This window comes from Ammospiza caudacuta, chromosome 29 (genome assembly GCF_027887145.1).
Source record: "Ammospiza caudacuta isolate bAmmCau1 chromosome 29, bAmmCau1.pri, whole genome shotgun sequence".
Taxonomy (NCBI): Eukaryota; Metazoa; Chordata; class Aves; order Passeriformes; family Passerellidae; genus Ammospiza; species Ammospiza caudacuta.
In genome coordinates this window covers 5,812,692-5,828,161 of record NC_080621.1, presented here as the reverse complement: position 1 = coordinate 5,828,161, position 15,470 = coordinate 5,812,692, and the positions used below count along the sequence as shown (strand labels likewise).

The 15,470-nt window shown below is 54.4% G+C and overlaps 1 protein-coding gene across 1 annotated transcript; it reads right to left on the bottom strand.

Moving 5' to 3' along the window:
• Positions 1-1,128: 1,128 nt before the first annotated feature.
• LOC131569231 (serine/threonine-protein kinase pim-1-like) lies at positions 1,129-13,187 on the bottom strand. Its single transcript, XM_058821437.1, has 8 exons — positions 13,148-13,187; positions 10,930-11,003; positions 10,364-10,477; positions 2,746-3,237; positions 2,585-2,635; positions 2,014-2,380; positions 1,478-1,654; positions 1,129-1,235 (listed from the first exon to the last, which is right to left on the bottom strand). Exons 1-8 carry the CDS (start codon positions 13,185-13,187, stop codon positions 1,129-1,131), a joined length of 1,422 nt encoding a protein of 473 aa, XP_058677420.1.
• Positions 13,188-15,470: the final 2,283 nt, after the last annotated feature.

The following is a 15,470-nucleotide window of genomic DNA, read 5'->3' as shown; positions in this document are numbered from 1 at the left end:
GTGGCACTTCTGGAGGAGGAACAAAGTGCAATTCTACAATTCCAGCCAATCAAGAAGGAAGAATGGGACAGACAAAACACCTGTACAGATCCAGGCATTCAGCTGGGACTGTGGAGAGTTTGGGTCTTTGCCAGTTGGATGTGTGTCCCCAGCTGCAATCTCTGGGCCTGCAGCAGAGTCTCACTCACCTGCCAAAGCAGAAAGCTCAGGCGCTGTGCTCGCAACGGGCCCGTCCGATGCAGAGCTGTCAGAGCAATGTGAGGGCAGAGCCAGCCCAGCTGGGCCCAGGGCTGAGCCCAGCAGAGCCCTGGCAGAGCCCAGAGCAGCCTCAGCACCCGCAGAGCCCGGCTGCAAGGAGAGAAAGCAGAAACCGCCCGTCAGCTGAGGGCTCCCGTCCCCTTGTGCCAAGGCCTGCGGTGCCCAGGCCATGCTGGCTGTGCCCAGAGCTGTGCCCAGAGCTGCCCATCCCTGCTGCCTTTGGGAGCAGAGGAGGAGGGCAGGACATGTGCCCAGCCTGCAGCCAGCCAGGGCACATCCAGCCCTCAGCAGCTGCCTAGAGTCAAAAAGCATCTGGGCAGCCGACTGAAGAATTCATTGCATCTGCCCCAGGAAAGGGGGAACCTTTGGTGCCCGGCCATGCCATGCCCAGATCTGGGAGCATCCCCCTGCCTGTGGACTCACCTGCAAATTGGGCCTGGAGCCTGGCTTTGAAGAAGGTGCCAGAATCCAAGTCCATCATCTTCAGCTGGCCAGACTGGGAAGAGATTGTCATCTTTGAGGTTGTCCTTGGTGTCTCCAGCACCAGCCCCATTTGGAACAGCTTCTCCAGGGGCTCCTTCTCCTTCCCTGGGGCCAGACCAGGCTGTCAGGGCTCTGCCCAGGGCCCCAGCCATCCATGAACAGGACAAACAAAACCAGGGGGATGGTGGCCACCAGTGCTTGCCACACCAGGTCTCCAGCTCAGCTCCAGCCCAAAAGCTGCATGTTCCCTTCTGCTGACCCCTGCTCAGAGCTACAGGCAGGACAAAACCAGCCTGGTTTGCTTTGCCACTGATTGCCAAGAGATGCATGGAGCTGGTACCTGCCAGGCCCCTGGATCCAACTGTGCACGTGGATCTCTTCAGTCTTCTAGGGCAGAGGAACACCCTTCACCCAAGGATGACAGAAAAGATCTTCTAAGGATGGCCTGTCCGAAGGCTGCATGGACAAACATCTCTTAATGACATCTTGGCACGCTGGGGAGAGAAACCAGAAACCATCAGTCAGTTGGAGAAGTTGCCCTCCTGTTCCCATGCCCAGGTCATGCTGGTTGTGCCCAGAGCTGGGCCTAAACTTCCCCATGGATGCTCTGTTTGGAGGAGAGCAGGAGAGCAGGTCATGTGCAACCTCCTCAGCAGCTGCCAGAGCGGGATGCCCATGAGCCCGCTGCTGGCTCCCAGCACTGGTATTCCCCCCGTGCCCAGAGATGAGGATCCACCTTGAGAGAGCCATCGTGGGAACAAGATCCGCCCCCGGATGATCTCCTGGCCCCTCCTGAACGGGTGCTTCCCCATGACCAGGTGGCACAGCAGGAGGCCCAGGGACCAGATCGTGGCTGCCTCGCCGTGGTAGTATTGGTGCTGGATCCACTCTGGTGGGCTGTAGGACAGGGTTCCTGTGGAACACAGACACAGCTCAGCAGGGGGATGCTGCTGCTCCCAGAGCCCGGCCCCAGCATCCCTGGGCATGTGGGGGCTGCCCCAGAGGCACACGGGGTGAGCGCTGCCCTCTCGCCAGCACCTGGGACTTGTGCACAAACTTGGGGATGGAAAAGAAGCCACTGGTCTTGGAAGAGGGCAGAAGAAACCCAAGGAAGGCCCAACCATGACACACAAGGGAAAAACCCACCCAGTAGTGGAGAAAACCCACTCTCCCTCCCACCCAGAACAACTCGGCTCTAGCATCAATCCCATCCCAGTGCTGCACCCAGGCTGGGCCACGAGATGCCCAGGAGCACCCCCTGCGAGGGCTCACCTGCAAATTGGGTGTAGGCTGTGTCTTGGAGGAAGGCGCCACAGCCAAAGTCGATCAGTTTCAGCTGCCCGCTGGCCAGGTCGAGCAGGACATTCTCGGGCTTGATATCCCGGTGCAGGACCCCGCAGCTGGTGCAGTGCTGCACGGCCTCCAGCACCTGGCGGAACAGCCCCCGCGCCTCCTCCTCCGGCAGGAATCCCCGCTCTGCAAGGAAACCTGAGAGCTCCTGGCACCGCTCCGGACGCTCCAGCACCAGCAGGAAGCTGTCGGGGAACTCAAGCCACTCCAGGAGCTGAATGACACCGCCACAGCCATGGGACACCTTGGCCAGCAGCACGATCTCCAGGGGTGCGCTGGTGCCGTCGGGCTGCGGGAGGAGCGCAATGCCGTCAGTCGGGCCGAGGCCGTGCCAGGCCTGGCAAAGCCCTCAGCCAGGCCAGGATGCTCTGCGCCCTGTGCTGGCCCCATGCCCGCTCTCCCCGCAGGGCTCCTGGCGGCTCCCACCCTGCCGGGCCCCGGCTCCTCGCCGCCCGGCACGGCCCGGCTGCTGCCGCTGGCTCCGCTCACTCACCAGCTCGCCCCAGTGCCGGATGCGATCCCGCGGCACGCGTTTGATGGCCACCTGCGAGCGAGGGAGAGCAGCGGGGTGAGCTCGCCGCCCGCCATGCCCAGACCCATCCTCCTGCTCCTCCATCCCCTCTGCCTGCGCCCGCCGCCGGCCCCGCCGCTCACCGGGGCGCCGTCTGAGAGCCGCGTGGCCGCAAAGACGCTGCCGAAGCCGCCGCGCCCCAGCAGCGATCCCAACCGGTACCGCTCCTGCAGGGCCTCCTGCGCCGTCCCTGCGGGCGGGACGCGCCTGTCAGCGCTCGGCCCGGGGCCAGCAACGGCCCCCGAGCGCCCCTCACCCGCCCCGGGCCCGGCATCCCCACCCGCCCCAGGCCCCGGTGGCTTGGGGCCGGCGTCCGCGCTGCCGAGCGGCGGAGCTCGGGCCGGGGAAGCCGCAGCGGAGGCGGCGGGAGCGGCCGCTCCGCCTGTGTCCTCCGCGGGCCCCGGGTGGAGCCGGGGCCGGGACCGGGGTCGGGACTGGAGCCTGCCTCGGGGCCGGGGCCGGGCTCGGGCCAGGCGCAGCCGAAGGGCGGCGATACCGCCCCCGCACCAGGCACCGATGCCCGCCCAGCAGCGCCACCGCCAGCACGGCCAGAGCCGGGCGGAGGCGAGACCGCGGCGGGACGGCCGGGGCCGGGTGCGGGGCCGGGGGCATGGCCCGGCCCGGCGGGGGAGAGGGAGGCGGGGAGAGGAGAGGGACGCTGGGAAACGGACACCGAGAGAAGGGTGCCCGACAGCAGGAAAGGGAGAGAAACAGAAAGAAAGAGAGAAAGAGAAAGCAAAGGAGAAAGACTGTTCAGAAGTATCTGTTTTGGTGCTGCTGCCGCTACTGCTGCCGCTGCTGCTGCTGCTGCCGCCGCTGCAACTGAAGCACCGGGGCTGTTCGTCCCCGTGTCCGTTCCCCGCTCGCCCCACGAGCCCCACGTTCGAGTCCCGCGCGCCCCGGGGACAGCCCCTCCGTCTGCCCAAACACGGGAACTTTGTAGCGCTGAGCGCAGGTGCAGAGCCCTGACTCCTGCACTCTGGCACAGCGATCCCCTCGCTTGCTGCTGTGCATTGTCCTTGCTGAGGGGCAAACACTGTCGGGCCACCTTCCCTTGGGGTAGGATTCCTACCTGAGCCCAGCACTGCACTTTCACCTCCAGTGTTGCTTTCCAGTAAAAACAGGGGAAGGAAAACTGTGTGTGGCTCATGGTATTTTAGAGTGTCTAAAAATCACTGAGTCACCAATCTTAGAGGTGCAGTGCATCTGGAATTACTGGCATGGAGAAGCAGTGCAACATGGAAAAGGGGAGCATAGAAATAAATAGAGGAAAACACCTTGGATTGTTTCTTTCATTTTCATTTCACATCTGGAAAGCTGTTTCAGTTTTCCAGGAATCTTCTCCTGTCTGCTCTTCCCAAGAATCTCTCATGGAGAACAAGGTCATGCTTCTGTCATAAGATTTGCCACCAGGAAATGATGCCACTGGTGAAATTTTCATTTTGACTGTTTGTGCTGGTTTGGGGCAAATTTTGGGAGGAAACCTCCAAAATGGGTCCGTCTAGAAAGCAAGTTCAAGCAGCCCCTACTCCTAATAGTTCAGGAAAAGACTTCCCTTGAGAAAAGTGAAAAAACCCAAGTTTATTTAACAAGTGAAGTATTCACAAGCATGAAAAATGAATAATATTAAATCAAACTTCTCACAGTAGTGAAGAGATGGCAAATTCAGAAAGTCCTTTTTGTGGGTAGTTGGCTCACTAGGTCTCTTCTAAGTCCCTCTGGAGCTGGAATGCAGCGTCCCAGAGCTCGGTGGGCCACAGGTGTGAGCTGCTGCTGCCGGTGTTTGTCTGGGTTTTCAGTCCAGAGCAGGTGTAAACAGTTCCAAGAAAAAGCAAAGTCACAGTCCGAGGAACTTCTTTCCTAAGGTGGCCACAACCAAATTGCTAGACCTGGGCTTTGAAGGCATTGGGAAATTTCCAAATCTGGGCACTGGCGGTCCCAGCAAACACCAGAGCTGGATGGTGCTGGAGCCAGAACCTGCAGATTTACAAATTTTGGCCTTCTGTGCCAGCTAATCCATGGACTTGGGCTGTGCCAGCACCAGGAAGTTTTCAGATCTGGGCGCTGGCGCTGCCAGCCAACACCAGATCTGGATGGTGTCATTGCCAGTGACAGAAATCTGCCAGATTTGGGCTCTGCTGGCCCTGAGAAATTTCCAAATCTTGGTTGTTGTTACATGACACACAAGATGTGGGGGCGGTGCCAGACCCAGTAGAAGGAAGCTGCCACAGGTTTTGGATTTCTGTGCCAGCAAATTGCTGCACTTGGGCTTTGCCAGAATTGGGAAATTTCCAGATCTAGGCACTGGCAGTGCCAGCAAACAGCCCATTTCAGGCTCCAGGCTCCAGGAAGGACTGGATCTGGATGCCTTCCTCTTTTCTTTCCTTCTTTCCTTCCTTCTTTCTTGGGATCCTGCTGCCAGCAAACTCCAGATTGGGCAGTGCTGGCAAGGGGAAATTGCCAGGTTTTAGCTTTCTTTGCCAGCAAATTGCTGGACATGGGTGGTGCTGGAACAGGGAAATTGCCAGATGTGGGCACTGGCAGTGCCAGCGCACACCAGATCTGGGTGGGGAATGTGCCAGCACCAGGAAATTGCCAAATGTGAACTTTCAGTGCCAGCATATTGCTGGAATTATGCTGTGCAGGAACCTGAAAACTTCTGGATCTGGGCACTTGTGGTGTCAGCAAACACAAGATTGAGTTGCTGTAGGTACCAGGTCTTTGCTTGGTTTTGGCTTTCTTTGCCAGAAAATTACAAGACTTGGGCTGTGCTGGCACCGGGAAATTCCCGCATCTGGGCACTGGTGGTGCCAGCAAACACCGGATCTTGGCATTGCCAATGACGGTAGCAGGGAATTGCCAGATTGTGGCTTTCTTTACCAGAAAATTGCTGGACTTGGCTCTGCCAGAACAGGGAAATATCCAGATCTGAGCACTGGCAGTGGCAGCAAACACCAGGTCTGGGTGCCTGTATTGGCATCAGGAGATTGCTGGATTTTGGCTTTCTGTGCCAGCAAATTGCTGGACTTGGGCTGTGCCAGGACTGGGAAATTTCCAGATCTGGGCACTTGCACAGCAAACACCAGACCTGGGTGGTGCTGGTGGCAGCACTGGGAAGCTGCTGGGTTCTGGCTTTCTTTGCCAGAAAATTGCTGCATTTAGGTTTTGCTGGCACTGAGAAATTCCCAGATGCTAATTTTCTGTGCCAGCAAACTGCTGGAATTAGGCTGTGCAGGCCTCTGGAACATTCCTGATCTGGGTACTGGGGGTGTCAGCAAACCCGATATCGGGTTGCTGTAGGTACCAGGTCTTTGCTTGGTTTTGGCTTTCTTTGCCAGCAAATTGCTGGACTTGGGCTCTGTCAGAATAGGGAAATATCAAAATCTGGGAACTGGCAGTGCCAGCAAACAACACATTTCAGGAAGGATTGGATCTGGATCCGTTCCCTCCCTGCCTCCCTCCCTCAACAAGGCGCCAGAAGGGCTGGAGAGCAGCCAGTCAGAAAGGGACCTGGGGGCACTGATGGACAGCAGGCTGGACAGGAGCCAGCAGTGTGCCCAGGTGGCCAAGAAGGCCAATGGCTCCTGGCCTGGATCAGGAACGGTGTGGCCAGCAGGAGCAGGGCAGGGATTCTTCCCCTGTGCTCAGCACTGTTTGGGCAGCACCTCGAGTGCTGTTTGCAGTTCTGGACCCCCAATTTAGGAAGGACATGGAGGGGCTGGAGCGTGTCCAGAGAAGGGCAACAAGGCGGGGGGGTAGGGGGGGATCTAGAACACAAGAGCTTTGAGGAGCGGCTGAGAGAGCTGGGGTTGTTTATCCTGGAGGAGAGGAGGCCCAGAGGAGACAAGGTGGTGTCAGGGCACAGGTTGGACTTGATGATCTCCATGGCCTGTTCCAGCCTTGCTGATTCTGGGATTCTCTGAAAGCACCCTTGGAGCAGTTGCAGGATGAGCCCTGGGCCTCCTCTTCAGAAGCTCCAGCAGCCCAGGTGCCTCAGCTTCTCCTGCCAGCCCCAAAGCCCATCCTGTCAGTCCTGCAGAGCCTCTGCAGCTCCTCCTCACTGCCCAGAACAGGGAGCCCCAGAGCCAGACACAGCAGCCCAGATGTGTCCCCCTGGCCTGGGGTGCCGCTGGCAAGGGAGCAGCACCAGGCACTGCAGGAGCCTGCAGACAATTGATCTGAAGGCCAAACCTCCTTAGCTCCTTCTGAAAGAGCAGGAACAGTTCCTCATTCCAGAGTGGTGGAATGCTGGGCACCGCAGCTCCAGGCGAGGACTGGACACAAGTTTGCTCCCACTGAGTGCTGCGATGGGTTCTGCAGGAGCTCTGGGCTCCTGTGCTTGCCCGGCACAATGAGGAGAGATGGAGTCAAGTGCACTGATGTGCGAAATGGGTTTGTAGAAAGTTTTTAGAGCCTAATAGAAGGCCCACAAAGTATGAATCTATATATAAATCTTGAGACAAGGAATGCTAACTTAAAATTTTCCATGGAATAGGACAGATATTGTTGATAGAGTAATGGAGCTAGAAAAATGTTTCTAAAGATGGCCTTGCAAATAAGACTTTGGAAAAACAGAGCTATGAAAGATGCATTGTAGTGGGACCCACAAGGGGTATTTTTAAATAATTGGCTTTAACGCATCTACAACATGGCATGGCAAAAGGCTGAAAGACCAAGAAACACTTATAATGTAAAATATTTAGGAAGTAGTTGGCTTCTGATTGTGATGGCGTGAATGATAACATCTGTATTGTCTCACCCTTCTCATGAGACTGAAAATGGAATAAAAGTTTTTAAAACACCTCTCAGTGTCCCCATCTCTAGGTCAAGAAAAGAGTATTATCCAACACGCTGACACACCTTTGCCTCGAGCATAACCCAGCCTGGACCAAACACACTGAAAGGTTTCCCCTTTGGCCCATGTCTCGAAACATCAGGTCTGCTGTTTGACAACTCAGGTTGGGTTTGTGTCAAGGAGTTTCCCTCAGAAATACTGGGTTTGTCTTCCTCTGTGCCTTCCCCTCAGGAGCCTTGGGGATGCTCCTGTGTGAAGCCATCTGTCTCACACAGTTTGAGACAACTTCAAACAGGATATTGTGCAATAAGTTGTCTCCTCTAAAGTGTTCCAACAACCCCTTTCCAGCAATAGGAAATTATTACTGATAGATGAAAGTGGCAAACCCCCAGCAGTTTATTATCAAACAGAATGCCCCCATGACACGCGTTCCAAGAAGGCGCCGGGGTCTCTCTCGGAAGAACAGGAGCTGTCACGGAGCAGTTCCAGCAGCTGATGGAGGCTCGGGGACTCATCCGGTGTCGGCTTTCTCCCACGGCAGAGCTCCATGGAGCGGGCAGGGCAGTGAAGCAGCTGGGCTGGAGCCCCTCGCTGCCTTGTCTCCCCGGCGTGGCTCAGCTCACAGACTCTCGGGCTGGGAGCGGGGCCGCTCCGCTCCTGCCGGCACCGTGTCCCTGGGCTTGGACAAACAGTTTCCTGCCAGGAGAGCCCTGCACACTGCTCCACAGATCTTTCATACAGGCCCAAACCAACTCCAAACACTCTGTCTGCAGCAGCTTTTCACAATGGCTGCAGCAATCCGGGACAGCTGCGAGTGTCGGAAGGCTCTTGAATTCTGCTCTCTGACAGCAGAATTCTTGATGATCTGATGCAGTTTTATTCAGATGTAACATGAGAGCTGAGGTTTTTTTGTTAAAATATTTCTTGATGACTAACAAGCCTTGGGTGCATGAGGTACAGGACTGACATGCGAAGGCATGAGCATATCCTCCAAAGTGGCCAGTTTAATTGTCCATTGTATTACTCTTGTATTTACTCCACACTAATAAGGAAAACCAAACTTTGCTTGGAGGCAAAACAGGCATGGGATACATTACAGTCCCTTGCAAGCTCACCAGGGCTGGCAGTGACACAGCAGGCAGTCTGCTTCATTGTGAACCACTACAGAGCTGCATCCCAATGTGGTTTAAGTAGCGTGGTATTATTAAGAGCTCCTTTTCTGCATGATACAAAAAGGAGATCCCAAATGATCTTCATGCAAGCATGCAGTAAAGAACTGCTCCTGCTATCCTAACGAAGCGTTTGCTTTGGCAATTACACTCTTCCCATTCATCTTTTGATGCAGACACTTCAGGTTTTCCCCTACACCCCTGCAAGGCTGGCAGTCGCTGTTTCCCATATCCTGTTCTTCCCTAGAGATGGTGCAGTGGCTGCTTTGAAACAAAAAGCCCTGAGATCTGGAGAGCTTGAAGGAGCATGAAATGGAAATTAAGTGCTCATATGGGTAACACCCAGGCCTGCACTGCCCAGTGCTCTGCAGCATCAGCAGCAGCAGGACCATGCATCATTCCTGTTGGTGGATGTTCGTGTTTCTGGTGTGCAAGAGCAATGACTTTGAGGATGGACAAAAATGCCCCTCTTCAAACAGTGGGTGTGCAAGGAGGTGTGAAGTTTCACAGCCTTTTCTAGGATATTTTAGAAAGATCTAAGAGAATATTGTGGCATGGAGCAGGTGCCTAATTTTGTCTCCAGAGAAATCCCCAAAGGGCACATTCACTCTGCTGCTGATGGCAACCCCAGAAGCTCATGGACCAATTTTCCCTGCAATGTGCCACCCTGCCTGGGCTTTACTGGGCCGGGACTAGACCCAGAGCTAAGCAAACACAGGCAGCCAGGTGACATTGTGTAACATCAGAAGCTGGCAACCATGAGGACTTTGCTGTCAAAAGGGTACAGTTTGCACTGGGCCCAGAAGTGTTTTTTCCTTAAGGCAAAGCAAATTGAAATGTGAAATTTAAAAGCTTCAAATGACTATGAAAGGAAACTGCAGAATAATTTCTGGAAGGGCATCATTGTCAATGATCATGCAGCCCACCAAGAGCTGGAGCTGAATCCAGAATTGCTTCTTCCAGCTGTGCAGGAATTCACTACATTGGCAAGCACTGGTCCATGGGAACAAATGATCCCCTAGCTCTGGGCTGAATGGCACCCAGGCTGCAGTGCAGATTTGAGGAACCCTTGTCACTTGTCATTGGCCTCCCAGGGCACTCATCCTTCTGCAAACAAGGTGCAAACAACACAGCTGGAGTGCTGTCCCAGGTAAATATACATACAGGTGACTTTGTCAAAGCAATGCATCTTTTCCCAGTGAAATCCATGACCTCGTCTTACCTATGGAATTGTGATTGAAGACACCTGTGAGCCAGATCTGTGGGAGATTGCAAAGGAGCAAAGCTTTGGGATTTGGGCACACTTCTCTTGGTTTCTTTGCTCAGGCCTTTGGTGAGCACAGAACACACCTAGGTAGAAAACCTTTGACTAGACAGATTCTTTTGGATCCATTTTCCCCCAAACATGTCAATGTGTGGCCCTGTTGTAATGCCAAGTAACAAAGAGCAGCACAAATGACACAAAGAAAAGGTGGCCAAAGAGGAAGAGGAGAGGCCCAATGATGAAAGGATGTGGTGGGACACTGGCACATTGAGTGAGCTGCACTCCTATAATCTCTAGGCTAGCAGGTCCTGGTCACATATTCTTCTCTTGGTTTATTTATTTTTTTTTTTTAATTTACTTTTTTTTCCATCATCAAAATGAAATATATACAATCAAAAGTATGCCATCAAAACTTAAAGACACAATCAAAACACAATAATTCAAATTACATCTAAAGATCAAAACATACGTACAGCTCTAACTATCAAGCCTATTGCATCAATCCTGTTCTTCAAACACTCTTCATACAGGCGGCAGATTCTTCCTGACCAGAGAAAACTTCTCAGTAAGACTGTAACCAGCCAGATCTGCAAAATGGAGACACAAAGTAAAAAGAGGCCACCATGCAAACCTAAAGCAGCTGAACCTCCATATTTCCTGGGACACATTTCCTGCAAACTTCTAAACAGCTGCACAGGGAAACATGCTCCTGCTGGCAGACACTGAGGCAGGCCAGGGCAAACCCTGAGCCACTTGCCCAGAGCTAGCACAGGCACAGCCTGGCCTCTGGGCTGCCCTGGGACAGCAGGGAGCCCAGAGCCCTGTGCTCTCCAGGAATGGTTCAGCTGCACATGCACCCTCCTGCTCCTCTGCCTGCCCCACAGCTCAGCAGCCCCACAGCTCCAGGGGCACTGGCAGCAGCACAGCTCCTTGCAGGGGCACGTGCAGGGCACAGCTTTTCCCTGGCAATGTGCACAGCCTCTCTGGGCTGCCACAAGACCCTTCCTGCCAGCAGAGATTGGCCCAGCTCCCCCCTCACCTCTGTGTGAGGCTGAGCCATGATTGCCTTCACCTTGTCCTCAGTCTGGAGCTGCTTCAGACCCCATGCCATGACTAGGAAGGGCAATGGAGAGAGCAGGGGCACATGCACACCCTTCGTTAGGATTCTGTCATTTTTGGCACAGCTCAAAAGGCAAATCCAGAGGTGTCCAACTCAGCGCTTCCTCAGCTTTCTGGAGAACATCTCGCCTTCACCAGCCCAGCATTTTGGAGAGGTTTTCCCGCACATGTGGAGGCTTGCTGGCAGCACATTTCTTCAGCTGGGTGCCCATCACCTTGCAGAGGGCAGAGGCCAGCTTGGTGGCCACGGTGCGGACGTTGGCGCTCCGCACAGGCAGCGCCTTGTTCTCCAGGTAGGACCAGAGCACGGGCAGGGCGTCGCGCTGGGCGACTTCAGGGCTCCTGGCATGAACTCCCTTCACAAGCACTGCCGGGACAGAGACACAGCTCCTTACCCACCAGCCTCACTGCAAACAAGGATCTGCCTCTGCTTCTGCTTCTTGCCAGCCTCTCTGGCCAAGAGCAGCAAAACAGCACCCAGAGCCCCTTGGTCCAGAAACGGGCAAAGCAGCTGAGCATCCTGGAAACAGAACCACCAACCCCTCAGCACTAATTGCTCCAACCAGAGCCTTGTCCCTGTGGCAGACTTCCTACCTTTACTAAATTATTTCACAATCTCTGCATGAACAATGAATGAAATGTCCAACTGCCTTTGATTTCCATTAAGAAGTTGTCTAAACCCACACTGAAGATTTGGAAATGCACCATAGAGAGGAAATTGAGAGATTTCTAATAAAAGGGATGATTCCATTTTTATAACTGATGTCAAGTACCAAATGTCTAATCTGATTCTGCCCTGTGCTCAGTGGCTCACAGCAAAGGGCAGGATTAGAACACACCTCAAAACTCCAGCCCACCAGAGATGGCTGCTGCCTGACAGCTGGATGAGAAACATCAGTGGCCAGCTGGGGTCTTTGGCAGAATGCTTTTGGGGCTTCCTACAAAGAGCTGTTTCAAACCTCAGAGTGTCTTAGACAATTACCCAGACCCCATTCCTGTGGCATTTGAGCATCTCCACATTTTAATGCCATTTGCCCTCCCAATGTTAATGGCATTTTTTCTTATAATATCCACTCAAATAGGGGTGTAGAGAAAGAAAAATGCTTCACAGGAGACTGAAATGTAACCAAAACACGAATGTTTTCTCATACTGTCTCTGCAATCTCTCTGCCCATTTTCTGAACTGAACTATATCAAACACAGACAAATGTTTACTAACAACAGGCTTCTTGCATGGCAGATTTGGCTGAGAGAACAAAACCTAAAATGCTCTGGAGACCATTCTTATTTTCTGATCGGACAAAATGTTTTTTAGCAGCAATTTAGTATTCTGTGGCGGAAAAGACTTGATTTTCTCTATGCTGTTAATCCACCAGCAGACATCAACATTGAAAGAGCTCCTGCAAGTACCCAAAACCAATTCTGCTAAGCAGGAAAGGGTTATGGTACCCATTTTAAAATGGGAATTCATTTGAGTTTAAATGTAATTAAAGACATCGGTAACTACTGAATGTAAGGAAAAGCTGTCTGTTCCTACTAAATCTCAGAGGGAACACCTGCTTTTTCTGAAGTAGTCCTAATTTATGGTTAATTCCTTTATTTGAAAAAGAGATAAAAACTGCTAAACTAAATTCCCTATTGCTGGATGTGGTAGTCAGGGAGAGGCGCTGCGGAAGATTGCCGCGATGTCACGGAAAGGCAGGACCCTCTGTTCCCCATAGATAAGACCCTCAGTTACTCATAGATAAGAAATTAACATAGGAATGTGGCCCCACTAACAGTAGGAATGTTGCCCCACTGAATCCAGTAACTTTCCACTCCTTACCCAGTACTTTTCCATTCCCTACTAACCATAGGTAAGAAGGACAAACCCCTTTTGACGTAGAGACCCCCAAGACTATAAGACCCCAGAAGAAGAAGTAAAAAACACCTTTTGACCATCCACCACATTGGTGTCTGCGTGTGTCATTGGCCCGAACGGCCCTGGAGAGTGGGCTGTCGAGCTGTACCTCAGAACCAGGTCGCCTGCCTTGGTATAGAAGGCAACATTCTGGTGCCGAAACCCGGGACAGCGGCTTGCGCCCGGCGAACGGGGACACTCCTGGAACGAGGACGGCGGCTGCGGCAGCAGGTCTGACCGCAGCGGGGGGGGACGCCCCCCGGACCAGCGTGGACCATGGAATCCACAGCGAAGGTCGTAAGTCAGGCTCATGAGCGATGGGGAATTAAAGGTGAGCTCAGGAATTCTAATCTTGCTATTGCAAGGCTCCTAGAGCTGGGGACGATCGAACGTCCGGTAAATATATTATATTCGGAAGCGCGGGAGAAGTGCACTGCTGCCTCAGCAGAGGACTCTAAGTCCGCAGGCAGCGGTAAAAACCTCAAAGCGTGGGGGAAAGTAGAAGAGGCCCTACGCAAGACGTTAGAAGAACAGGAGACGCGGGAAGCCGCGCGTATACGTTTATTAGCTACACCAAAGCTGGGGGTGGGGGCCGCGACGCAGACCGCCTCTGAGAGCGATCGGATTGAAGGCGGGAATATGCGGGGGCTGGGCGCATTCCACCCCTTCCCGAGCCCGAGCCCAGACCCCCCGGAGCCCCCAGGAGACCCCCCGGAACCCCCAGGGGACCCCCCGACCTTCCCGCGGAGCCCGCCAGGTCCTAGCCCCCCCGCGGAACCGTCCGAAAAAGCCGCGGTTTCTCTATCCGTCTCTTCCCCGCCGGCCGCCGGTCCGGCGCAAGAAGCAGAGCAGCGCGCGCGATGCTTCTGGCAGGGACTCGCGGAGGAGGCGTGGAACGAGGCCGGATTGTCGGACCCCACCGGGATCGGTAAAAACTCGTCCCCGCCATGTGCGTTTAAAAATGGCGCCGAACCACATGGCGAGGGCGGAAGGGAGGAGGCGGGGGGCGGAAACGGAGTCAGCCTGCTTAACAACGCATGCGTGGGCAAGCGGGGAGACGGGGCGGCCACCGCGGTAGAGTGCAAAACCAATCAGAGCGCTCTATTCAAATTAGGTCCTTATAGGGCAAGGACCTCCCCTGGCAGGAGGCGGGGGGACCCCAGGGGGAGGGAGCAGCACCGCCCCCAAAGGGAGGAGCGAAGTCGAAGCCGAACAAAACGGCACGGAGCGCCGGAAGTGTACCGGCAGTCAGCTTCCGGCTCAGAGTCAAGTAACAGCTGCTCAGACAGCTCGGAAGAGCCGACCAAGTCCGGCTGGGACTTGGAAACTGAGAGAGCAGAATTGGTGCGGTTTCGAGCGAAACCGAATAAAGCTTTAAAACAATATCGGGAGGCAATCGCAACACAAACTCACCGATTGGGGAAAAATAAAAGCAGCCTGTGGGGACCGGGCACCGGCAGCCTCCATGCACGCTTTCCCGGGGGGGGTTGCCAGAGCGTGGGGGAGCCAACAAAGGGCATATACCCCAGTTAACCCAAAAGAAGCCAAAGCGATTTCAGAAATAGGGATCAACTCAGCTGTAGTACTCACTCTCGAGGACAACCTTTCTAGCAATAACGATCTGCTCACTTTTGATATTACGCAAATAAACTGCATGCATTTTCATGGGGCGGGGCGGATTGTAGTTAAGCAGGAATGGCAGGACGACCGCGTTAGCCCAGGCTTCCGGGGAAGGGCAGCAACTCAGCGAGCTGTCTCCAGCCGGCACAGCTTTCCCAGGCAGCACCCGAGAGACCCGCACGGGTGAGACCCAAGCACCAAGGGTGTTTCTGTGTGATTTTGCTGTTGGGGCTCGTCGCCAGAGGGCAAGCCAGCCCAGACCACTACCCCCATCGGCCATTCAGGTGGGTCATGCGACACCTTAGTAGTGGCGAAGCACTCAGAGAAATCACCACACCAAACACCCCATCCTTCGTGCTCCGCATCACCAACCAGTTTCCAGGACAGCCAAGGGTAAACCCCTATTCCCCACACATCACACACTCGTACCTATCCTACTGGTGCCCAGCTTCAAACCCTGGGAAAAGCTACTGCAATTACCCAGGGTGGGGATATTGTGGGCACTGGGGCTGCGAAACCATAGTTACAGATGCCAGACCGTCGGGGCCTGGGTGGGATCCACAAGAGCCAGACAAATTCTTACAGTTCACCTGGGCACCCATCGGCTGCAAAATACCCTTCTTCTTTTCGCGAAAACCCCCATCGAAACCAACATAAAATCCCTAACTTTCGGGCGTGCACTGATTACAACATGACGGTTTTGCAGCCAGACCACCAGCTGGGCCACGGGCAGAACGTGGACAGTGGTCCTTCAAGGGTCAAAAGAGAGGGTGAACGTGCAAATTATCAGGCTCCAACCGTCAGCACCCCGAGCAGTCGGACCCAACAAAGTGATTAAAAGTGTGCCGAAAGGGAGAAACATAACCTACCCCAAAACCTTACCCACAGGGGTCAGCAATGTCCCGACCGGTCAAGCGGAAACCTTTCAGATGAGCCGCTTA

What these genes read in the sequence shown, in the direction of transcription:
- LOC131569231 (XM_058821437.1), bottom strand. Translation starts at nt 13,187, where the DNA reads ATGGTCCACGCTGGTCCGGGGGGCGTCCCCCCCCGCTGCG. An exon ending in GGGCGTCCCCCCCCGCTGCG is followed by an intron (nt 11,004 to 13,147) that starts GTCAGACCTGCT and finishes TGCCCTTCCTAG; the next exon opens with TCATGGCATGGGGTCTGAAG. An exon ending in TGGCTCAGCCTCACACAGAG is followed by an intron (nt 10,478 to 10,929) that starts GTGAGGGGGGAG and finishes TCCATTTTGCAG; the next exon opens with ATCTGGCTGGTTACAGTCTT.